Source organism: Salvelinus alpinus, chromosome 4 (genome assembly GCF_045679555.1).
Source record: "Salvelinus alpinus chromosome 4, SLU_Salpinus.1, whole genome shotgun sequence".
In the NCBI taxonomy this organism is placed as follows: Eukaryota; Metazoa; Chordata; class Actinopteri; order Salmoniformes; family Salmonidae; genus Salvelinus; species Salvelinus alpinus.
The window spans coordinates 32,993,680-33,018,715 of NC_092089.1; the positions used below are offsets into that span (position 1 = coordinate 32,993,680).

The window sequence follows — 25,036 nt, forward strand, 5'->3', positions numbered from 1 at the left end:
GTCAGGCCCTCTCTGTACGCAGCCTGCCCCTCTGTTCTGTACCTACTGACATCCATCCATCTTCCTGGTCAGGCCCTCTCTGTACGCAGCCTGCCCCTCTGTTCTGTACCTACTGACATCCATCCATCTTCCAGGTCAGCACACCTGTCACTACCACTACAGTATGTCCTGTCCTCTCAGTTTTCTCTTTTTCTCTCTGTTCTTCTCCCCCTTTGTTCTGCAGGAGGAGTTCTGAATTTAGAGAGGTAGTGGGTCGGCTAAGCGTAATAAAAATAAAAAAAATGGCCATTTGTGAGGGATAAAAAAAAGCAATATGCTACATAAAAGCAGAATTGGTATGAACAGAAATATTTACTAGTCTAATTATTATGCAGTAGTCTAGGCAGGAGAGTTTGTCAGGTTCCAGACAGGGAATTAGTGGGCAATGAAGATTAGAAAGTGTTGATCGAGATTAAAATGAGCAGGCTATTCTTACTGTTGTTTTACCACCCACTGTGCCGATCTCATGATTTCTGCATGACCGTGCTTTTGTGTCCGAACTCAGTGGCCATAGTCTTTTGTTCTCGGGCTTGCAGTGGGCAGCACAGAGCTTCCATTCACCGGGGCTGTTTGTTCTCAATCTCGCGATCCGCACGCATTCCCGAGCACGTCGTCCCCCAGTTTCAGTCAAGCGCAAAAACCAAAAATATTGTTGCGCCACTGGTCCACACATTACAGTATTCACAAAACACGCCGACTCAGAGCTGATGGCTCGTCTGGCATTTAAGGCCTGAACAGCGCCTAACCGGCAGCAGTGTCTCCCAGGCTGTATGCTGCCAAGACCATACCGGAAAAAACACTTCTCATCTGTGGTAGGCTAAGTGAATAACGTGATGTGCCTCCTCCTGTAATATTTTATTTTGATTTATAATGGTGGTGACAAGTTTACCATTGAAGCTGCTTCACTCAACTCTACCTCACACCAATACATAGTTTAGTTAGCTTCTTAGCTATCTGTAAAAAGTGTTAGTGTTATTAGCCTTAGCCTATTTAGCTAACTTGAACCAGCTAATCTCCCACTGCCACGATGGATATCAAACATTGGCTCCCCGCCAAAGTATCCAAACAAAGCCGAAGGAGAGCAATGAGCAGCAGCACCATCAAACAACCGAGGCCCGCCGCCAAGCCCCGAACTCCAGCTAGCTCCGCGTGCAGAGCCTTCCCCCTCTTTCACAAGCTCCGCCAGGATAATGGCTCCACAGCCCTATCCACCTCCAACTGTTCCTGACTATCTTGGAACAGAGGAGCCAGCCCAGGTTAGCCTAGAATCCTACCCTAGCTGTAGGTTTTCTATCCAAAAACATTTGTTTAATAGCAACTGGTTCATAGGAAGAGAGTGTCTGGAATACTTGGTTACTGCAGATGCAAAAAAAAAATCTCCCATGTCGAAAGTTCTGTGTTGGGTCCATTGTTAATGCAGACAAGGCCTTCACCAAATCTTGGTATTCTGACTGGAAGCATGCTATTGATACTAATGGATTCGCTAGGCATGCATAATGCAAAGAGCATTTTAAATGAACTGTACTGTGGAAAGAAAAACTAGTTTGGGTAAGGGTACTCAGCGGTCAACACTTGTTAATGATGGGCAGCTGGCAAGAAATCACATGTAAGTGTTGGCAATTGTGGACATTTATTGAGCTCCTTGTTTCAAACCAGCAACCGCTGAGGGGGACATTGGACGCAATAGAGTCAAGAGTGGAGGGGGGCAGTGGACTTTTTCTGTCTATGATGGAACATACTCTCTGAAAAGACAAGGAACTCGCCAAGGTGTTTAGCACCACACCCCACAATGCCACATACACATCACACATTATTCTAAATGAAATCATAGGGCTTATTAATGGGATTGTCACTGAGGAAGCTATGTGCGAGAACTAATTTTCCACTTAGAGAAACGTGTTCAGCCAGCAGAGAAGAAGCATGCTACACTGAATGAAAGCTTAACTAATCCAACTGGCATTTGAGGGGGATCTTACAAAAAGTTTTGGAGAGAATGGAATGATCGATTACTCAGGAAGTTCCACAGAGGATCAATGAGGCTGCAAGTGTTCAGAAAAGTTGAGTTACAGTTCATATAAGGAAATCAGTCAATTGAAATCGATTCATTAGGCTCTAATCCATGGATTTCACATGACTGTACAGGGGCACAGCCATGGGTAGGCCTGGGAGGGCATAGGCTTACCCACTTTGGAGCCAGGCCTAACCACTGGGGAGCCAGGTCCAGCCAATCAGAATGAGTTTTTCCCGAAAAAAGTGCTTTATTAGAAACAGAAATACTCCTCATTATCATCACCTGTCCAGGTGGCTGGTCTCAGACAATCCCGCAGGTGAAGAAGCCGGATGTGGAGGTCCTGGGCTGACGTGGGTACACGTGGTCTGCGGTTGTGAGGCCGGTTGGACGTACTGCCAAATTCTCGAAGACAACATGGTAGAGAAATTAACATTAAATTATCTGGCAACAGCTCTGGTGGACATTCCAATTGCACACTCAAAACTGCACATTTTTGAGTGGCCTTTTATTGTACCCAACACAAGGTGCACCTGTATAATGATAATGCTGTTTAATCAGCTTCTTGATATGCCACCCCTGCCAGATTGATGGATTATCTTGGCAAAGGAGAAATGCTCACTAACAGGGATGTAAACAAATTTGTGAACAAAATTTGAAGAAAATAAGCTTTTTGTGCGTATGGAAAATTTCTGAGCTCTTTTATTTCAGCTCATGAAACATGGCACTAACACTTTACATGTTGCGTTTATATTTTTGTTTAGTAGATTAGGTCATGCCTTTATTGATCTGATATTTAGTTTACTATGCCTACTACCTCTGTTTTGTTCTGTTCGCTGAGATTGACTACAGATTTTGCGCCAACCTCACTGTCACTTCAAAAGCACTCAATGATCTCGGAGTCTCGTAATTTTGTTTATTGTGGTATAGCGTGATATAAGCACATTTCAATATCATTTCAACGCAAAGAACCCCAAAAAATATTGCCCTCTCGATGATTTCAACTATCCCCTTATCCTGGCAATGGGTCTGCCCAACACCAGAGCCAATCGCATGCAAGGAACAAAGAACCATTGAGCCACATTCAAACACCGGCAGAAAGCTGATGCCTAGAGGAAAAAAGGTGGAGGAAAACTGTGGCGATTTGAATGAACATTCCAAAAACACAGTACCATTCAAAAGTTTGGACACACCTACTGATTCAAGGGTTTTTCTTTATTTTATTATTTTTTACATTGTAGAATAATAGTGAAGACATCAAAACTATGAAATAACACACATGGACTCATGTAGTAACCAAAAAAGCGTTAAACAAATCAAAATATATTTTATATTTGAGATTCTTCTAAGTAGCCTCCCTTTGCCTTGATGACAGCTTTGCACACTCTTGGCATTCTCTCAACCAGCTTCTCCTGGAATGCTTTTCCAACAGTCTTGAAGGAGTTCCCACATATGCTGAGCATTTGTTGGCTGTTTTTCCTTCACTCTGCGGTCCAACTCATCCTAAACCATCTCAATTGGTTTGAGGCCAGGTCATCTGATGCAGCATTCCATCACTCTCCTTCTTGGTCAAATAGTCCTTACACAGCCTGGAGGTGTGTTGGGTCATTGTCCTGTTGAAAAACAAATGATAGTCCCACTATGAGCAAACAAGACGGGATGGCGTATCGTTGCAGAAATCTGTGGTAGCCATACTGGTTAAGTGTGCCTTGAATTCTAAATAAATCACAGACAGTGTCACCAGCAAAGCACCTCCCCACCCCATCACACCTCCTCCTCCATGCTTCAGGGTGGTAACCACACATGCAGAGATCATCCATTCACATACTCTGTGTCTCACAAAGACACAGAGGTTGGATCCAAAAATCTGGACTCATCAGACCAAAATGACAGATTTCCAAAGGTCTAATGTCCATTGCTCGTGTTTCTTGGCCCAAGCAAGTCTCTTCTTCTCATCAAATCAAATTTGATTTGCCACAAGTGTAGACCTTACCGTGAAATGCTTACTCACAAGCCCTTAACCAACAGTGCAGTTCAAGAAGAGTTAAGAAAGTATTTACCAAATAAACTAAGGTAAAAAAATTATAAAAAGTAACACAATAGCATAACAATAACGAGGCTATGTACAGGGGGTACAGGTACCGAGTTAGTGCACGGAGGTACAGGTTAGAGGTAATTTGTACATGTACAGTGCCTTGCAAAAGTATTCATCCCCCTTGGCGTTTTTCCTATTTTGTTGCATTACAACCTGTAATTTAAATGTATTTTTATTTGGATTTCATGTAATGGACATACACAAAATAGTCCAAATTTGTGAAGTGAAATTACATTTTTTTCTTGTTTAACATAATGTTAAAAAAAATTCAAACTGAAAAGTGTGCGTGCATATGTATTCACTCCCTTTGCTATGAAGTCCCTAAACAAGATCTGGTGCAACCAATTACCTTCAGAAGTCACATAATTAGTTAAATAATGTCCACCTGTGTGCAATCTAAGTGTCAAATGTTCTGTCACATGATCTCATTATATATACACCTGTTCTGAAAGGCTCCAGAGTCTGCAACACCACTAGGCAAGGGGCACCATGAATACCTAGGAGCTCTCCAAACAGGTCAGGGACAAAGTTGGGGAGAAGTACAGATCAGGGTTGGATTATAAAAACATATCCGAAACTTTGAACATCCCACGGAGCACCAAATCCATAATTCAAAAATGGAAAGAACCAAAACTCCCGGACCAGGCAAGGAGGGCATTAATCAGAGAGGCAACAAAGAGACCAAAGATAAGCCTGAATGAGCTGCAAAGCTCCACAGCGGAGATTAGAGTATCTGTCCATAAGACCACCTTAAGCTGTACACTCCACAGAGCTGGGCTTTACGGATGAGTGGCCAGAAAAAAAGGCATTGCTTAAAGAAAAGAATAAGTGAACATGTTTGGTGTTCACCAAAAGGCATGTGGGAGACTCTCCAAACATATGGAAGAAGGTACTCTGGTCAGATGAGACAAAAATGTTGTTTTTTGGCCATCAAGGAAAACACTATGTCTGGCGCAAACCCAACGCTTCTCATCACCCCGAGAACAGCATTCCCACAGTGAAGCATGGTGGTGGCAGCATCATGCTGTGGGAATGTTTTTCATCTGCAGGGACTGGGATTCTGGTCAGAATTGAAGGAATGATGGATGGCGCTAAATACAGGGAAACCTGTTTCAGTCTTTCAGAGATTTGAGACTGGGACGGAGGTTCACCTTCCAGCAGGACAATGACCCTAAGCATACTGCTAAAGCAGCACTCAAGTGGTTTAAGGGGAAACATTTAAATGTATTGGAATGACCTAGTCAAATCCCAGACCTCAATCCAATTGAGAATCTGTGGTTTGACTTAAATATTGCTGTACACAAGCGGAACCCATCCAACTTGAAGGAGCTGGAGCAGTTTTGCCTTGAAGAATGGGAAAAAAACCCAGTGGCTAGATGTTCCAAGCTTATAGAGACATAACCCAAGAGACTTGCCACTGTAATTGCTGCAAAAAGTGGCTCTACAAAGTATTTATGCACATTCATGTTTTCTGTTTTTTTGTCATATTTCTTGTTTGTGTCACAACAATTTTTATTTTTTTTGCATCTTCAAAGTGGTAGTCATGTTGTGTAAATCAGATGATACAAACCCCCCCCCCCCCAAAATCTATTTTAATTCCAGGTTGTATGGCAACAAAATAGGAAAAATGCCAGGCCGGGTGAATACTTTCACAAGCCACTGTAGGTAGGGGTGAAGTGACTGTGCATAGAAAATAAACAGCGAGTAGCAGCAGTGTACAAAATAAATTGAGGTGTCCAGTAATAGTCCGGTGGCCATTTAATTAATTGTTCAACCGTCTTATGGCTTGAGGATAGAAGCTGTTTAGAAGCTTGGTGCTCCGGTACCGCTTGCCGTGCGGTAGCAGAGAAAACAGTCTATATCTCTGACAATTTTATGGGCTTTCCTCTGACAGCGCCTCTTATATAAGTCCTGGATTGCAGGAAGCATGGCACCAGTGATGTACTGGGCCGTACGCACTACCCTCTGTAGCGCCTTATTGTCAGATGCCGAGCAGTTGCCATACCAGGCGGTGATGCAACCGGTCAGGATGCCCTTGATGGTGCAGCTGTAGAACTTTTTGAGGATCTGGGGACCCATGCCAAAACTTTTCAATCTCCTGAGGGGGAAAAGGTGTTGTTGTGCCCTCTACAATGTATAAAATAGTAAAAAATAAAGAAAAACCTTGAATGAGTAGGCAAGTCCAAACTTTTGACTGGTTCTGTGTATATATGTATATATACAGTTGAAGTCGGAAGTTTACATACACCTAAGCGAAATACATTTAAACTCAGTTTTTCACAATTCCTGACATTTAATCCTTGTAGAAATTCCCTGTCTTAGGTCAGTTAGGATCACCACTTTATTTTAAGAAGGTGAAATGTCAGAATAATAGTAGAGAGAATTATATATTTAATCTTTTATTTCTTTCATCACATTCCCAGTGGGTCAGAAGTTTACATACACTCAATTAGTAATTGGTAGCATTGCCTTTAAATTGTTTAACTTGGGTCAAATGTTTCGGGTAGCCTTCCACAAGCTTCCCACAATAAGTTAGGTGAATTTTGGCCCATTCCTCCTGACAGAGCTGGTATAACTGAGTCAGGTTTGTAGGCCTCCTTGCTCGCACACACTTTTTCAGTTCTGCCCACAAATGTTCTATAGGATTGAGGTCAGGGCTTTGTGATGGCCACTCCAATACCTTGACTTTGTTGTCCTTAAGCCATTTTGCCACAACTTTGGAAGTATGCTTGGGGTCTTTGTTGATTTGTAAGACCCATTTGCGACTAAGCTTTAACTTCCTGACTGATGTCTTGAGATGTTACTTCAATATATCCACATAATTTTCCTCTTCATGATGCCATCTATTTTGTGAAGTGCACCAGTCTCTCCTGCAGCAAAGCACCCCCACAACATGATGCTGCCACCCCCATGCTTCACGGTTGGGATGGTGTTCTTCGGCTTGCAAGCCTCCCCCTTTTCCCTCCAAACATAACGATGGTCATTATGGCCAAACAGTTCTATTTTTGTTTCATCAGACCAGAGGACATTTCTCCAAAAGTATGATCTTTGTCCCCATGTGCAGTTGCAAGCCGTAGTCTGGCTCTTTTATGGCGGTTTTGGAGCAGTGGCTTCTTCTTTGCTGAGCTGCCTTTCAGGTTATATCGATATAGGACTCGTTTTACTGTGGATATAGATACTTTTGTACCTGTTTCCTCCAGCATCTTCACAATGTCCTTTGCTGTTGTTCTGGGATTGATTTGCACTTTTCACACCCAAGTACGTTCATCTCTAGGAGACAGAACGCGTCGCATTCCTGAGCGGTATGATGGCTGCGTGGTCCCATGGTGTTTATACTTGCGTACTATTGTTTGTACAGATGAACATGGTACCTTCAGGCGTTTGGAAATTGCTCCCAACGATGAACCAGACTTGTGGAGGTTTCCCTTTTTGTTTTTTAGGTCTTTTGATTTTCCGATGATGTCAAGCAAAGAGACACTGAGTTTGAAGGTAGGCCTTGAAATACATCCACAGGTAGTTTGTTAACAAGAACAAGAATGTAACAAGAAATTTGTGAAGTGGTTGAAAAATGAGCTTTAATGACTCCAACCTCAATGTATGTAAACTTACGACTTCAACTGTATATATATTAAGGCTATCTGTCTGTTACGGATATTACCACAGCACAAGCAAGACACAGTCTACACACAAAATCTACACATTGCATTGGGACAAAACTAGCAGCATTTTGTGTAAAAATCCGGAACCGCAGGACACTTCATGTTTTGTGGATAAAATAAAAATGTACAGAGATCCATTCCTGACAGGCTGATCAGATTAGCTTTCAGCCTCAGAGCTTTATCAGATTTAATAGCAGCTTCAGAGGCTGATAAATCAGGATGCTGCTTTGTAGGCTGTTTCATGAGTAATGGAGTAATGGAGGCATATTAGCAGTCCAAGTGCCTTATAGGCTGATACATACATATGATATGAGTGGGTGAGCTCTATTCCTGCCAGGCTGATCAGATTCAATAGCAGCCTCAGAGGCTCATAAATCATGATGCTGCCATTTATGGTTTCATGTTGACTCAATTAACCACATCCCTCCTCTCTGCCGTAGTAAACTCTTGCATATTGTGTCATTCTTAATCCCCCAGTGGGTCAGAAGTTTACATACACTCAATTAATATTTGGTACTGAAGTTCTACAATGAAAAGACAATGTAGTATTATTTAGGTTTAGCTGTGTATGACCTGTACGTCCCATCTCTCTCTGCCTGGGTGTAACTGTGTGCATTTTGTCCCTTCAGTCACTCCATCCCAAAAGCTAGAGCTCCTCTACTTCACTGAGTCTGGGGTTCCGCAATTCTAAAGGAGTCCTACGGGAATCCAATCTATTTACAGCTCTTGCAAAATTAGATTTTGTTTTCATTTCCTAAAAGAGAGACTGGGTTTATTTTATTTGAACCAGTCCAGTCTCTTGTTGGATTTAGGGATAATGTTGATGAGGAAATCTGATGATTAAGATGTAAACCATGTTCAGTTAGTTTGGAATTCTGGCAACCCTTTTTATCACAAGACACTTAAAAAGTATATATATTTCCCTGTTTATATCATGGAACAAAAGTATAACATAAAGAGAGGGTGTGTGTGTCGTTAAATAACACATTCCCTGCATAGTGCGCTGCTAGTCCTGGCCATTGGTAGTGGGAATAGAGTGCCATTTCAGATAAACATACTCATTGCCGGCATTTTTATGTAGTAGAAGAATGCCATGACAACCAAGACTGATCCTGAACCGGAAGACTAACATGTCAATCTGCTTGTTGATGAAGGTCCTTCTGAGATAGGCACCGCTCAGATGTCTTAATCAGGTCAAGCCCAGTTGTTTGGGAGTTGAGGTGTTTTGCAGATGAAACCATGAAAAGTCCATCTCAAGTCAGCCCTCTAGAACAAGCTCGATGTCTACTCTAGGGGGTATGCTTTCAGAATGTTGCAGATAGAAATGTAATGCATAGAATAATATACGATGCCACCCTCTTGAATAATAGATGGTTAGTCCACATTGTACATTCTTACAGTATTTCTATCGGCATTCTGCATGTTGTGTTTCACTTAATATGCCCTAATTAATTTGTGCTTTGTAAATATTTTTGTACTTGTTTTGATAAACCATACTGTCAGATAGTAATCAGTCTTACATACCAGATGATCCTAAAGGGACCTCATCTCATTCATGATTATCATGCACTAAATATCTATGGACTATAGCAGCATAGCTGCAGGAAGTAGGGGTGCTGAGGGTACTGCATTACTCGATGAGAATTCAGAATAAGAAAAACATTTTCCACAAAAGTAGTGCACTGGGCCTTTACTCGTCCTGGGCCTTTACTCGTCCGGGGCCTTTACTCGTCCTGGGCCTTTACTCGTCCTGGGCCTTTACTCGTCCTGGGCCTTTACTCGTCCTGGGCCTTTACTAGTCCTGGGCCTTTATTAGTCCTGGGCCTTTACTCGTCCTGGGCCTTTACTCGTCCTGGGCCTTTACTAGTCCTGGGCCTTTACTAGTCCTGGGCCTTTACTAGTCCTGGGCCTTTACTAGTCCTGGGCCTTTACTAGTCCTGGGCCTTTACTTGTCCTGGGCCTTTACTAGTCCTGCCTTTACTAGTCCTGGGCCTTTACTAGTCCTGCCTTTACTAGTCCTGCCTTTACTAGTCCCGGGCCTTACTAGTACTGCCTTTACTAGTCCTGGGCCTTTACTAGTCCTGGGCCTTTACTAGTCCCGGGCCTTTACTAGTCCCGGGCCTTTACTAGTCCTGGGCCTTTACTAGTCCTGCCTTTATTAGTCCTGGGCCTTTACTAGTCCTGCCTTTACTAGTCCTGGGCCTTACTAGTCCTGCCTTTACTAGTCCTGGGCCTTTACTAGTCCTGCCTTTACTACTCATTGGCTTTTATTAGTTCTGAGCCTTTACTAGTCCTAGGCCTTTACTAGTCCTGCCTTTACTAGTCCTGGGCCTTTACTAGTCCTGGGCCTTTACTAGTCCTGCCTTTATTAGCGCTGGGCCTTTACTAGTCCTGCCTTTACTGCTCATTGGCTTTTATTAGTTCTGGGCCTTTACTAGTCCTGGGCCTTTACTAGTCCTGCCTTTACTACTCATTGGCTTTTATTAGTTCTGGGCCTTTACTAGTCCTGCCTTTACTAGTCCTGGGCCTTTACTAGTCCTGCCTTTACTAATCCTGGGCCTTTACTAGTCCCGGGCCTTTACTAGTCCTGCCTTTACCAGTCCTGGGCCTTTACTAGTCCTGCCTTTACTAGTCCTGTCTTTATCAGTCCTGGGCCTTTACTAGTCCTGCCTTTACCAGTCCTGGGCCTTTACTAGTCCTGCCTTTACCAGTCCTGGGCCTTTACTAGTCCTGCCTTTACTAGTCCTGTCTTTACCAGTCCTGGGCCTTTACTAGTCCTGGGCCTTTACTAGTCCTGCCTTTATCAGTCCTGGGCCTTTACTAGTCCTGCCTTTACCAGTCCTGGGCCTTTACTAGTCCTGCCTTTACCAGTCCTGGGCCTTTACAAGTCCTGCCTTTATCAGTCCTGGGCCTTTACTAGTCCTGCCTTTACCAGTCCTGGGCCTTTACCAGTCCTGGGCCTTTACCAGTCCTGGGCCTTTACTAGTCCTGCCTTTACTAGTCCTGTCTTTACCAGTCCTGGGCCTTTACTAGTCCTGGGCCTTTACTAGTCCTGCCTTTATCAGTCCTGGGCCTTTACTAGTTCTGCCTTTACCAGTCCTGGGCCTTTACTAGTCCTGCCTTTACTCGTCTTGGGCCTTTATTAGTCCTGGGCCTTTACTAGTCCTGCACCTTTTTCTAGTCCTGCCTTTACTAGTCCTGCCTTTACTGGTCCTGCCTTTACTGGTCCTGCCTTTACTAGTCCTGCCTTTACTAATCCTTGGCTTTTATTAGTTCTGGGCCTTTACTAGTCCTAGGCCTTTACTAGTCCTGGGCCTTTACTAGTCCTGGGCCTTTACTACTCATTGGCCTTTATTAGAAATGTCGGAATAATAGTAGAGAGAATTATATATTTAATCTTTTAATTCTTTCATCACATTCCCAGTGGGTCAGAAGTTTACATACACTCAATTAGTATTTGGTAGCGTTGCCTTTAAATTGTTTAACTTGGGTCAAACGTTTCGGGTAGCCTTCCACAAGCTTCCCACAATAAGTTAGGTGAATTTTGGCCCATTCCTCCTGACAGAGTTGGTATAACTGAGTCAGGTTTGTAGGCCTCCTTGCTCGCACACACTTTTTCAGTTATGCCCACAAACGTTCTATAGGATTGAGGTCATTGCTTTGTGATGGCCACTCCAATACCTTGACTTTGTTGTCCTAAAGCCATTTTGCCACAACTATGGAAGTATGCTTGGGGTCTTTGTTGATTTGGAAGACCCATTTGCGACTAAGCTTTAACTTCCTGACTGATGTCTTGAGATGTTACTTCAATATATCCACATAATTTTCCTCTTCATGATGCCATCTATTTTGTGAAGTGCACCAGTCTCTCCTGCAGTCCTGGGCCTTTACTAGTCCTGCCTTTATCAGTCCTGGGCCTTTACTAGTCCTGCCTTTACTAGTCCTGGGCCTTTACTAGTCCTGGGCCTTTACTAGTCCTGGGCCTTTACTAGTCCTGGGCCTTTACTCGTCCTGGGCCTTTACTAGTCCTGCCTTTACTAGTCCTGTGCCTTACTAGTCCTGCCTTTACTAGTCCTGGGCCTTTACTAGTCCTGCCTTTACTACACATTGGCTTTTATTAGTTCTGGGCCTTTACTAGTCCTAGGCCTTTACTAGTCCTGCCTTTACTACTCATTGTCTTTTATTAGTTCTGGGCCTTTACTAGTCCTAGGCCTTTACTAGTCCTGCCTTTACTACTCATTGGCTTTTATTAGTTCTGGGCCTTTGCTAGTCCTAGGCCTTTACTAGCCCTGCCTTTACTACCCATTGGCTTTTATTAGTTCTGGGCCTTTACTAGTCCTAGGCCTTTACTAGTCCTGCCTTTACTACTCATTGGCTTTTATTAGTTCTGGGCCTTTACTAGTCCCGGACCTTTACCAGTCCTAGGCCTTTACTAGTCCTAGGCCTTTACTAGTCCTGGGCCTTTACTAGTCCTGGGCCTTTACTAGTCCTGGGCCTTTACTAGTCCTAGGCCTTTACTGGTCCTAGGCCTTTACTAGTCCTGGGCCTTTACTAGATGACAGATATAGCCATCTGTAGGGTGGGCAGTTTCTTTTACGGACAGTCCTGAATAATAATGAGTGACAAAGTTACAAAAGCATTATTATTATACCACCCCAAAAAATGTAGGGTTAGCATGTCTTGGGGGTATGATATTTGTGCGTCTGTAACGCTCAATCATCATTATTCACGATTCATTCAGGACTTTAGATAGTCATGATTGCATCCACATTAATGTAGAAGTGTTTAGAAACATTCTATTCTTCTTTACATTAAAAGTGACTCCAAAATGTCACAATACATTATTTAGCATTCATTTCTATTGGACACAAAATTATCTGAAACACAACCAAACAAACAGCAAATGCATCCAACAAGTTTGTAGTCACAAGCTTGATGTAATCATTGCGTGCTAGGAATATGGGACCAAATACTAAACCTTGTACTACTTTAATACACACGCTCATGCAGTGCATTCGGACCCATTGACTTGTAATTTTTGTTTTACATTACAGTCTTATTCTAAAATGGATTTAAAAAAAAATCCCCCTCATCAATCTACACACAATACCCCATAATGACAAAGCAAAAACAAGTTTTTAGACGTTTTTGCTAACTTATTAAAAACACAAAACTGAAATGTCACATTTAAATAAGTATTCAGACCCTTTACTGAGTACTTTGTTGAAGCACCTTTGGCAGCTATTACAGCCTTGAGTATTCTTGGGTATGACGCTACAAGCTTGGCACACCTGTATTTGGGGAGTTTCTCCCATTCTTCTCTGCAGATCCTCTCAAGCTTTGTCCGGTTGGATGGGGAGTGTCGCTGCACAACTACATTCAGGTCTCTCCAGAGATGTTCGATCGGGTTCAAGTCCGGGCTTTGGCTGGGCCACTCAAGGACATTCAGACACTTGTTCCTGAAGCCACTCCTGCGTTGTCTTGGCTGTGTGCTTAGGGTCATTGTCCTGGTGGAAGGTGAACCTTTGCCCCTGTCTGTGGTCCTGAGCGCTCTAGAGCAGGTTTTGATCAAGGATCTCGCTGTACTTTGTTCTGTTCATCTTTCCCTCAATCCTGACTAGTCTCCCAGTCCCTGCCACTGAAAAACATCCCAACAACGTGATGCGGCCGCCACCGTTCTTCACCGTAGGGATGGTGCGAGGTTTGCTCCAGACGTGACGCTTGGCATTCAGGCCAAAGAGTTCAATCTTGGTTTCATCAGACCAGAGAATCTTTTTCTCAAGGTCTGAGAGTCCTTTAGGTGCCTTTTGGCAAACTCCAAGTGGGCTGTCATGTGCGTTTTACTTAGGAGTGGCTTATGTCTGGCCACTCTACCATAAAGGCCTGATTGGTGGAGTGCTTCAGATATGGTTGTTCATCTGGAAGGTTCTCCCATCTCCCCAGAGGAACTCTGGAGCTCTGTCAGAGTGACCATCGGGTTCTTGGTCATCTTCCTAACCAAGGCTCTTCTCCCCCGATTGCTCAATTTGGCCAGGCGGAAAGATCTAGGAAGTCTTGGTGGCTCCAAACTTCTTCCATTTAAGAATGATGGAGGCCACTGTGTTCTTGGGGACCTTCAATGCTACATTAAGTTTTTGTTACCCTTCCCCAGATCTGTGCCTTGACACAATCCTGTCTCGGAGCTCTATGGACAATTCCTTCCACCTCATGGCTTAGGACCTTATATAGACATATGTGTGCCTTTTCAAACCATGTACAAAGATGGACTCCAATATAGTTGTAGAAACATCTCAAGGGTGATCAAAGGAAACAGGTGGCACCTGAGCTCAATTTTGAGTCTCATAGCAAAGGGTTTGAATACTTATGGAAATAAAATATTTAGGTTTTATAATTAGCAAAAATAAAAAATAAACAGTTTTCGCTTAGTCATTATGGGGAATGTGTGTAGAATGATGAGGGAAAAAAATATTTAATCCATTATAGAATAAGGCTGTAACTTAACAAAATGTGGAAAAAGTCAAGGGGTCTGAGTATTTTCTGAATGCTTTTCTCCCAATACGTTTGGTCCCCTAAAATGGGATGTGCAAAAAGTTCTGTCACTTCTAAACGGTTCACCTGATATGAATGAAAATACCCTCAAATGAAAGCTGTATCATTTCAAATCGAAAAGTGCTGGAGTACGGAGCCAAAACAACAACATTTCTGTCACTGTCCCAATACTTTTGGAGCTCGATGTACTGCATATGAAGTCACCACTGAAGGATGTAATGTAGAACACCCCTAACTGTAACTGGTAAGACTCAAGTGTGTAAATGACAAACCAGACCAACACAAACGTCAGCCGTGCGCACTAGATCACCTGCTGGGTGTCGACGAACGGTGGCCATTCAACATTTAGAATCATTGGGATTTTTAAAATTTTTATCACAATATTCTGTGGTCTGAGGCTGTGCAACCGCTGTGCAAGGTCGACGTTAGTGTTGGTCTGTCGTGTCCTTAATAAGGAACAAAGTAAGACGAGACAAGCCATCATCTTCAACAGCGCATTGATTGTCACTGGTCTAATTGAACATTGCCTCCACAGTGCTTCTATCAGAACGCACGCCAGGAGGAGAACCTGTGTGTTGGAATATAATAGCAAAACAACAAACAGCAGTGCTTAAATAAGAGTTAAAGTGTAACCCATTTCACCAGGAGGCAAATGTAAACAGGAATCCTTTGTAGTCTTGGTAAGAGAACTCATGTCCCCACAGCTAAGGCAGGAAGTCCGCAGGGTGGTTTGGGTTTGGGACATAATCCTGGAGAGAATCACAACAGACATACAGTAAGTGGTGTTAGGGGATAGGAGGGCAACTTGCCGTGACTCAGCTCATGCAGGGCCTTCCAGTCATACAGAGGGGGTACATGTACATTACTAGTTATATTTTGGAAAATTAAATGTTTACTTTTACTTCACTACATTCGTAAATAAAATAATGGACTTTTTACTCCATACATTTTCCCTGACACCTAAAAGTACTCGTTACATTTTGAATGCTTAGCAGAACAGGAAAATGGTCCAATTCACGCACTTATCAAGAGAACATCCCTGGTCATCCCCTGGCCCTGATCTCAACTTACTGTTGCGAGTTAGAATAGTAGAATACACAAGGTGCAATTTGGACATGTGGTTGTTCATCAGCCGTGTTTCTCGTTATGTCTGTCACTGATATTCAGTCAATAGCCCATGTCAGTTAACATTTTTTGTTGATTGCTAAGTTAGTTTAGCGGCCAGCTATCTAAACTTGTTAACATGGTCGGATTACCAGCCGGGGGGCTTCGATTGATTTCAAATACGAAAACTGCAAGACATTTCTCTCCACCCTATGGAAAATTGTATAGAATTGCAGGAAATTAGCTGTTAAACCACAAATGTTCCTCTATGCCCCATAGCAAAATGAGTAGAATTGCAGGAAATTAGTTATAAAATTGCAAAACCTTTCTCTCTGCCCCATGGCAAAATGTGTAGATGTGCAGCAAACTTGCTTTAAAACTGAAAAATCCTTGTGAGACCATCCTGAAATCTCCAGAGCTTCCACTGTTCTGCCTACAGTTTGAATCCACAAGTGAACCAGAGTGGAAGCTCGTGAGATCAACATGGTCATGAGAGGGTACTATGACTATGAATTTGAGAGAGTAAACATTTCTCCTACGTCATTCTTCAGCATTATGTGGCAAGGCTACCATTTATGTTTCCATTAGGACTATGGAGTGCACCATTAAGTTGAAACAATATTATGTTACACAATATCAGATGCGTAACTGCAATGCTTCAGAGACACCATTCTTCTTATCACAGCGTTCCTTGCTGATGAATCGCTAAGATTTCCTACATCTTGTCTTATTAGCCAATGATGTACTGCCAGAGAGAGAAAATTACTTTTCTGTTATTTTAGACCCTTCTTACTTTTTCTTGTTATTCCTACCTTTCTTTGGACTAAATGACTGTTCCAATTGCTTCCAACTTGCAATCCCCGTAGTCCTATGTAAACCAATCAGCCTGGCAAGCATGCTCATATGTAAATGTGTCAATGAATCATTGTGACACTGAATTTTGAAAGGAGGCTGTCAGATACTTTCATTAAACTTACTTGTAGCACATGGAACCAGCAAAGTAACACTGCAGACTGTGGGACAACTGATTTGTCTTTATTCCTTTCATGTCACTGTCAAACATCACACATCTATAATACAAAATATGTTGTGAAACAAAGTAGTGCACCCAATCATTGATTGAAGAATGACTACTAAGGTCAGGTAGCATTCATAACCTGATTCATATTGACACTGTAGACAAAAAATGTGCTCATGAAACCACTTTAAAGGCTTAAAGGCAACATCCTGACTGAGTCTCTGAGGCTGCTATTGAATCTGATCAGCCTGGTAGGAGTAGAGCTCACCCACTGGATCATATGTATCAGCCTATAAGGCACCTTGACCACTAATATGCCTGCAAGGAGAATTGCTCATGAAACAGCCTACAAGACAGCATCCTGATTTATCAGCATCTGAGGCTGCTATTGAATCTGATCAAGCTCTGAGGCTGAAAGCTAATCTGATCAGCCTGTCAGGAATGGAGCACTGTACATTTTTATATTATCCACAAAACATGATGTGTCCCTTATAATCATACACATATCAGTTATACAAGCTAACAACCAGCACAGATAACTAGCTAGCTAGCTAACAAGACTACCTAGCTAAGTGGGCTTGCTAAGCAGCCCTTCTAGCAAGCTAGTTAACAAACACAAACATATTGCTAATCTATAACAAACCAGTCTGATATATCAGTGATATATCAGTATAAAGTTGCCTTCATTTTGAAAGATGCTAGCTATATTACCTTTTTCCTCTAGGCTTCAGCTTTCTGGCTCTGTTTGAATGTGGCTTTGATGACTCATTGTTCCCTGCATGCGATTGGTTCTGGTCTTGGGGGCGACATGCAGCCTGTGAGACAGTGCTGCATGTCTTCTTCTTCATCTTCTTCGGTGGGGTTTAACGGCTGTAGGCATCTAATATGTTGCATTAATGCCCCCAACTGGACAATAGTATAAATCCATTATACTTTGTGATACCCCAAAAATATATACCATTTAAAAAAATAAAATAATACACTCTTCTGACTACCCAATTCTACTAATTTGACCCTATCTGCTCCTGCACCATGCCAACGGTCTGGGAGGACAGGACATCATCTCTCAACACACTCTCTAACTCTTCAGAAGTCAAATCACGTACACCCAAATACTGCTGCTGCCAACAGAACATCTATTTTCTGTGATTGACATTCCATTTCTGAGGTACAGTTGATAACCATTGCTATGAATGCTAAGAAGCCCACCTTACTGAAGCATATATCACTCCTTGGCCTATTCCTCTGTGCTGGCACAGATCTACTCCTCACAGGCATACCACTGGAAGTAGGGGAGCTGAGGGTGCTGCAGAATAAAAAATACTAATGTAACTTTTTTTTGTTCCACAAAATTAGTGCACTGGGCCTTTAATAGTCCTGTATTAGTGGATATATCCATCTGCAGAACCAGTTCGAGCAAAAGGATTTGTCCAGCAAAAGGCCTGGATCAACTTTCTCCAAGAATCTAACTCCCACTGGGCAAAACTCCTCTTTATCATAACCATGTCCATCAATGCAAGGCTCAGCTTGCGAGATCCTCACCACACCTTCCACCTCACTTAAATCTCCCTCATTCACTTCCAGTTCACTTCCAGAACTCGGTCTGGTGGACAGCGCACCCTGTTTGTACTTGACCCCAGACTTCTTCTACACACCATCTTCATCTTCATCAAATTCCAATTCAGCCTCTGCTTTCCTCATTCTCTTCGACCTCTTCTTCCTCTTTTTCCTCCTCCATTCCTCCTTCGAAATCCACCTTTCCGTGTCCCTGTCCCAATATTTTTCTCCTCCTGGCTTTGCTAGCGGCCCGGTGGCATCCCGATGTAACTCCATCTCATAATCGTCTTGCTCAACTCGAAAACATGTCTTCTAAAGGCACCGACATTTTGAGAGAATGGGCAGGGGCACAACTCCCAACCAGCCTACACTCTCCTCGAACTTTCTTTCAGACATGATCATGCCTTATGCCTGCCAGGCGCTGTTCAGGGCTTAAATGCCCCACGAGCGCAATTATTTGGTAAAAAAACTACGTGCGCTTTTACGTGTAGGAAGCATGACCAGAGATGACCAGGGCGCGTAGGATGTCGGCAAAGCTAGGGAACGTGCGGACAGACTTGTGCCACTATGGTATATAAGTCGGTGACGAGAGAGGGAGGGGAGCAAGTGCTGAACATTCTTCTAAGCATACAGTTCTAGATAACGGACTAAAGGGAGATACGATAACCTATTTGGCACCAAACAGGAATTACGGTAAAATAGCCTATATCGTTTTACTATTGTGAAGTTAGCAAACATTTGTATTTGTACATTTAGAATGAGAAGGGATGTATTTATAGACATATATTTATTTATAGACTTTAGTCAATAGTAGTCAACAGGAGGACGCTCTGTCAGAATTAGTGGGGTATAGAATAGAATAGGATGAAATGTAATGTATGCATGAAAATTAAACCTGTATCATCACCACTTTCGTAAAATACATCATAATGTCAATATCAATCTAGGGAAACGTTGATTTCTTTCTCATTTGAAAATTAGAGTTGAAACTGATGGTGAGATGAGGGAGGAAGGAAGAAGAAGAGGGAGGGTTTTATCATCATATATTTTGCTGCTCAAGCCAGATAGTCTACAGTACAGTAGAGGTTGAATTTGTGCATCCACAGGTAAAATATACTCTGCTGTCTGTGCAGCTGCTAGGCTTGATGTGTTTCAGGTGTTTTAGTTCATCACTTCTAATGTATTAAAATGCTTCTGTTTTTATCTTTCTCTGCAGGTGGTTCCTCTGCAAACTTCTGTTTGGACTGCCTACATTGTTTACCTTGCAAATGAGAGCCTCGTTTTGGAAGGAGAAACTCAAACAAACTATTTAACTTGGAGTTATTTGATCTTTCCTGAGGAAGTCAGACAGTGAAACATAATTCAAGATGGAGAATATGGAAGATGGGAAGGTAAGCAACACATTAGGTCTGTCATTATCTCTTTTCTCACATCTTCTCACATCTAGTATTCTCCAGTGCTTGACTTGGACTGAAATAGGTGCTGGTACTAATTTTGAGTGCTGGTACTATTTATATTTTGATGCAGGAACTCCACAATACTTTTGCGATAATATTCTATAAAAGGTGCAGGAACTCAAGCAGTAGTAATTTTGAGGTGCTGGTACTCAGCTCTGGTGAGCTACTGGCCAAGTCGAGTACTGGTCTTCTCACAGAGTTACTGATTACATCATATGATTTTATTCATTTATTCATGTTGCTTCTTTTTGTTGTTGCAATTACAGTTTTGAATGTTTCCTTCCACAACATAACAATGCAATTGAATTACATCACCATTTGAACCACATTAGTTACTCTACCGTCACACCAGTTGTGCAACAGTATTTCTACTACTACTCTTCTCCTCCACCTCTTTGTACATTATACATCAATTTATCTCTGGTGACTATTTCATAAACAATCCTCATCCACCAGCACTGTTTCCTGAGGAAGAGTAGAGCAATGTTTCCCCCCCCCCCCCCTGTCTTTGTCTCCCTACCTTTAATGAGTCAGTCAGAGAATGGTATTTACAAGGAGACGGGTAAGCACTACTTTTCCTCTCTGGTATGTAGAAGAACAGGGGTTGGGGTGGAAGGGAAGTGGGAGAGGAGAGAGGAAAGAGAGAGAGGGGGGATAGAGAAGGAGAAAGGGAATTGGCGGATGCTACAGATACAGGTGGCGTGTCTGAACTTGAGCGGGTCTGTTTTATTCTCTGGCCTGTACCTGCATGTAGGACTAGGAGAGACAGACAGAATGAGGGAAGAGAGAGTAATATGTAGTAAGGGGGGGTTTAGGAAATGATGTGTGAGGTGAGAGAAAGGAGTAGAAAGAGTCATATGATAGAGGGAGCAATAGCAATAGTAATAGTGTGACAGAGGGATAGAGTTATAAGCCCTTGTAAACAGTAGCTATGTGGAGATTATCCATTAGGCCTAGATTGGCCATCAGACCGTCCCTGTCACGCCCTGACCATAGAGAGCCTTTGTTTTTCTATGGTATAGTAGGTCAGGGTGTGACTGGGGGGTTTTCTAGTTATTATCTTCTATGTGGGGTTCTAGTTTAGTTTTTCTATGTTGGTGTTTGGTATGATTCCCAATTAGAGGCAGCTGGCTATCGTTGTCTCTAATTGGGGATCATATTTAAGTAGCATTTTTTCCACCTGTGTTTTATGGGATATTGTTTTGAGTTAGTGCATGTAGCACCTCTGTAGTCACGGTTCGTTGTTAGTTTATTGTTTTTTGTTTTGCTAAGTTTCACTTTCTAATAAATTATGGGGAACTCAACATCCGCTGCGCCTTGGTCCGATAATTATTCCAGCGAACGTGACTGAATATCCCATCAAACCAGGACCAAGCAGCGTGCCCAAAGAGGGAAGGATTTCTGGACATGGGAAGAAGTGATGGGGAGATGTGAAACCCTTCCTTGGCGACAGACGGAAAGGAGATTATGGAGGACAGCGACGACGACAGGGTTCGCGGCAACAGAAAGCCCAAGGACAACCCCAAGTTTTTTTGAGGGGGGAAGGGAACATGGAGCCTGGCGGCTGAGCAGAGGGAAGAGCCAGAGACTGTCAGGGAGGCAATGGCGAAGTTGGGAGAGAGTGAGATGAGAGAGATGTTGTGCAAGTGTGTTCTGCTCAACATCCGACCAGAGGATCCGGTTAGCAGTCTGGTGCAACCTGTGCCGGTTCCACGCTTCTGGCCTCAAGTGCACCTCTCCAGTCCGGTACGTCATGTGTCTCCGCCTAGCACTCTCCCTGAAGTGCGTGTCCCCAGTCCGGTACGTCCTGTGCCTGCTCCTCGCACTCTCCCTCAAGTGCGTGTCCCCAGTCCGGTACGTCCTGTGCCTGCTCCTCGCACTCTCCCTCAAGTGCGCCTTCCCAGTCAGGTACGTCCTGTGCCTGCTCCTCGCACTCTCCCTGAGGTGCGTGTCACCAGTCCGGTACCACCTGTGCCGGCCCCACGCATCAGGCCTCCAGTGCGCCTCCCCAGTCCAGAGCTTCCGGCGACGGTCCCCGGTCCGGAGCTTCCGGCGACGGTCCCCGGTCCGGAGCTTCCGGTGACGGTCCCCGGTCCGGAGCTTCCGGCGACGGTCCCCGGTCCGGAACCTCCTGAGACGGTACACGGTCCGGAACCTCCTGAGACGGTCCCCGGTCCGGAACCTCCTGAGACGGTACACGGTCCGGAACCTCCTGAGACGGTACACGGTCCGGAACCTCCAGCTCCATGGCCGGAGCCTTCCCCTGCGCCGATGCCCAGTCTAAGCACGGCGTCCAGTCTAGCTCCAAGGCCAGAGTCTTCTTCTGCGTTGGTGCCCAGTCCAGGCACAGCGTCCAGGCCTGCTCCATGGCGGGAGCTTTCCCCTGTCTGATATATCAGTGACATATCAGTATAAAGTTGCCTTCATTTTGAAAGATGCTAGCTATATTACCTTTTTTTCTCTAGGCTTCAGCTTTCTGGCTCTGTTTGAATGTGGCTTTGATGACTCATTGTTCCCTGCATGCGATTGGTTCTGGTCTTGGGGGCGACATGCAGCCTGTGAGACAGTGCTGCATGTCTTCTTCTTCATCTTCTTCGGTGGGGTTTAACGGCTGTAGGCATCTAATATGTTGCATTAATGCCCCCAACTGGACAATAGTATAAATCCATTATACTTTGTGATACCCCAAAAATATATACCATTTAAAAAAATAAAATAATACACTCTTCTGACTACCCAATTCTACTACTTTGACCCTATCTGCTCCTGCACCATGCCAATGGTCTGGGAGGACAGGACACCACCTCTCAACACACTCTCTAACTCTTCAGAAGTCAAATCTCGTACACCCAAGTACTGCAGCTGCCAACAGAACATCTATTTTCTGTGATTGACATTCCATTTCTGAGGTAGAGTTGATAACCATTACTATGAACGCTAAGAAGCCCACCTTACTGAAGCATATATCACTCATTGGCCTATTCCTCTGTGCTGGCACAGATCTACTCCTCACAGGCATACCACTGGAAGTAGGGGAGCTGAGGGTGCTGCAGAATAAAAAATACTAATGTAACTTTTTTTTGTTCCACAAAATTAGTGCACTGGGCCTTTAATAGTCCTGTATTAGTGGATATATCCATCTGCAGAACCAGTTCGAGCAAAAGGATTTGTCCAGCAAAAGGCCTGGATCAACTTTCTCCAAGAATCTAACTCCCACTGGGCAAAACTCCTCTTTATCATAACCATGTCCATCAATACAAGGCTCAGGTTCCGAGATCCTCACCACACCTTCCACCTCACTTAAATCTCCCTCATTCACTTCCAGTTCACTTCCAGAACTCGGTCTGGTGGACAGCGCACCCTGTTTGTATTTGACTCCAGACTTCTTCTACACACCATCTTCATCAAATTCCAATTCAGCCTCTGCTTTCTTCATTCTCTTCGACCTCTTCTTCCTCTTTTTCCTCCTCCATTCCTCCTTCGAAATCCACCTTTCCGTGTCCCTGTCCCAATATTCTTCTCCTCCTGGCTTTGCTAGCGGCCCGGTGGCATCCCGATGTAACTCCATCTCATAATCGTCTTGCTCAACTCGAAAACATGTCTTCTAAAGGCACCGACATTTTGAGAGAATGGGCAGGGGCACAACTCCCAACCAGCCTACACTCTCCTCGAACTTTCTTTCAGACATGATCATGCCTTATGCCTGCCAGGCGCTGTTCAGGGCTTAAATGCCCCACGAGCGCAATTATTTGGTAAAAAAACTACGTGCGCTTTTACGTGTAGGAAGCATGACCAGAGATGACCAGGGCGCGTAGGATGTCGGCAAAGCTAGGGAACGTGCGGACAGAGGGAAGAGCCAGAGACTGTCAGGGAGGCAATGGCGAAGTTGGGAGAGAGTGAGATGAGAGAGATGTTGTGCAAGTGTGTTCTGCTCAACATCCGACCAGAGGATCCGGTTAGCAGTCTGGTGCAACCTGTGCCGGTTCCACGCTTCTGGCCTCAAGTGCACCTCTCCAGTCCGGTACGTCATGTGTCTCCGCCTAGCACTCTCCCTGAAGTGCGTGTCCCCAGTCCGGTACGTCCTGTGCCTGCTCCTCGCACTCTCCCTCAAGTGCGTGTCCCCAGTCCGGTACGTCCTGTGCCTGCTCCTCGCACTCTCCCTCAAGTGCGCCTTCCCAGTCAGGTACGTCCTGTGCCTGCTCCTCGCACTCTCCCTGAGGTGCGTGTCACCAGTCCGGTACCACCTGTGCCGGCCCCACGCATCAGGCCTCCAGTGCGCCTCCCCAGTCCAGAGCTTCCGGCGACGGTCCCCGGTCCGGAGCTTCCGGCGACGGTCCCCGGTCCGGAGCTTCCGGTGACGGTCCCCGGTCCGGAGCTTCCGGCGACGGTCCCCGGTCCGGAACCTCCTGAGACGGTACACGGTCCGGAACCTCCTGAGACGGTCCCCGGTCCGGAACCTCCTGAGACGGTACACGGTCCGGAACCTCCTGAGACGGTACACGGTCCGGAACCTCCTGAGACGGTACACGGTCCGGAACCTCCAGCTCCATGGCCGGAGCCTTCCCCTGCGCCGATGCCCAGTCTAAGCACGGCGTCCAGTCTAGCTCCAAGGCCAGAGTCTTCTTCTGCGTTGGTGCCCAGTCCAGGCACAGCGTCCAGGCCTGCTCCATGGCGGGAGCCTTCCCCTGCGCCGATGCCCAGTCCAGGCACGGCGTCCGGTCCAGCTCTATGGCCGGAGCCTTCTCCTGCGCCGGTGCTCAGTCCAGATATGGCGTCCAGTCCTGCTCCATGGCAGCAGCCTTCCTCTGCACTGATGTCCAGTCCAGATCTGGTGTCCAGTCCCGCTCCATGGCAGGAGCCTTCCTTGATACCGCGGTCCAGTCCAGGCACAGTGTTCAGCCCGGGTCCATGGCTGGATCCACGGGATGAGCGGGTCCTTCGGCCTGCACCTGAGCCGCCACCAAAGATGGTGGATCCGCGAGCTGAGCGGGTTCTTCGTCCCGTGCCAGAGCCGCCCCCGATGCTGGCGGATCCGCGGGATGAGCGGGTTCTTCGTCCATCACCAGAGCCGCCACCGACACTAATCACCCCCCCTTACCCTCCCCATTTGTTTCAGGTTTTGCGGCCGGAGTCCGCACCTTTGGGAGGTATACTGTCACGCCCTGACCATAGAGAGCCTTTGTTTTTCTATGGTATAGTAGGTCAGGGCGTGACTGGGGGGTTTTCTAGTTATTCTTTTCTATGTGGGATTCTAGTTTAGTTTTTCTATGTTGGTGTTTGGTAGGATTCCCAATTAGAGGCAGCTGGCTATCGTTGTCTCTAATTGGGAATCATATTTAAGTAGCATTTTTTCCACCTGTGTTTTATGGGATATTGTTTTGAGTTAGTGTACGTAGCACCTCTGTAGTCACGGTTCGTTGTTTGTTTTGTTCTTTCTTTGTTTTGCGCGTTTTTCAAATAAATATTACGTGGAAACCATATCGCGCTGCAGTTTGGTCCGATAATTATTCCAGCGAACATGACACCCCCCCATGATGAACCCTGTGACCT

General features: G+C 44.7%; 1 protein-coding gene and 1 long non-coding RNA gene across 4 annotated transcripts in view; one reads left to right on the forward strand and one right to left on the reverse strand.

The window, feature by feature from the left end:
• Nucleotides 1-3,241: 3,241 nt before the first annotated feature.
• Nucleotides 3,242-18,382, reverse strand: LOC139572363 (uncharacterized). Of its 2 annotated transcripts, none has more exons than XR_011674388.1 (2): nucleotides 16,432-18,382; nucleotides 3,242-3,660 (listed from the first exon to the last, which is right to left on the reverse strand). It is a non-coding gene; the product is annotated as an uncharacterized lncRNA (long non-coding RNA). The 2 variants fall into 2 exon arrangements; XR_011674387.1 differs by lacking the exon at nucleotides 3,242-3,660 and adding an exon at nucleotides 11,186-15,099.
• Nucleotides 18,383-18,547: 165 nt separating this feature from the next.
• The window catches only part of slc2a3b (solute carrier family 2 member 3b), a 33,903-nt gene continuing 27,414 nt past the window's right edge, over nucleotides 18,548-25,036 (forward strand). For both annotated transcript variants that reach the window (XM_071395089.1, XM_071395090.1), the window contains exons 1-2: nucleotides 18,548-18,722; nucleotides 19,246-19,420. In XM_071395089.1, coding sequence (XP_071251190.1) covers nucleotides 19,397-19,420 — 24 coding nt within the window. In that variant the 5' untranslated portion in view covers nucleotides 18,548-18,722; nucleotides 19,246-19,396. The remainder of the gene's footprint in view (nucleotides 18,723-19,245; nucleotides 19,421-25,036) is intronic.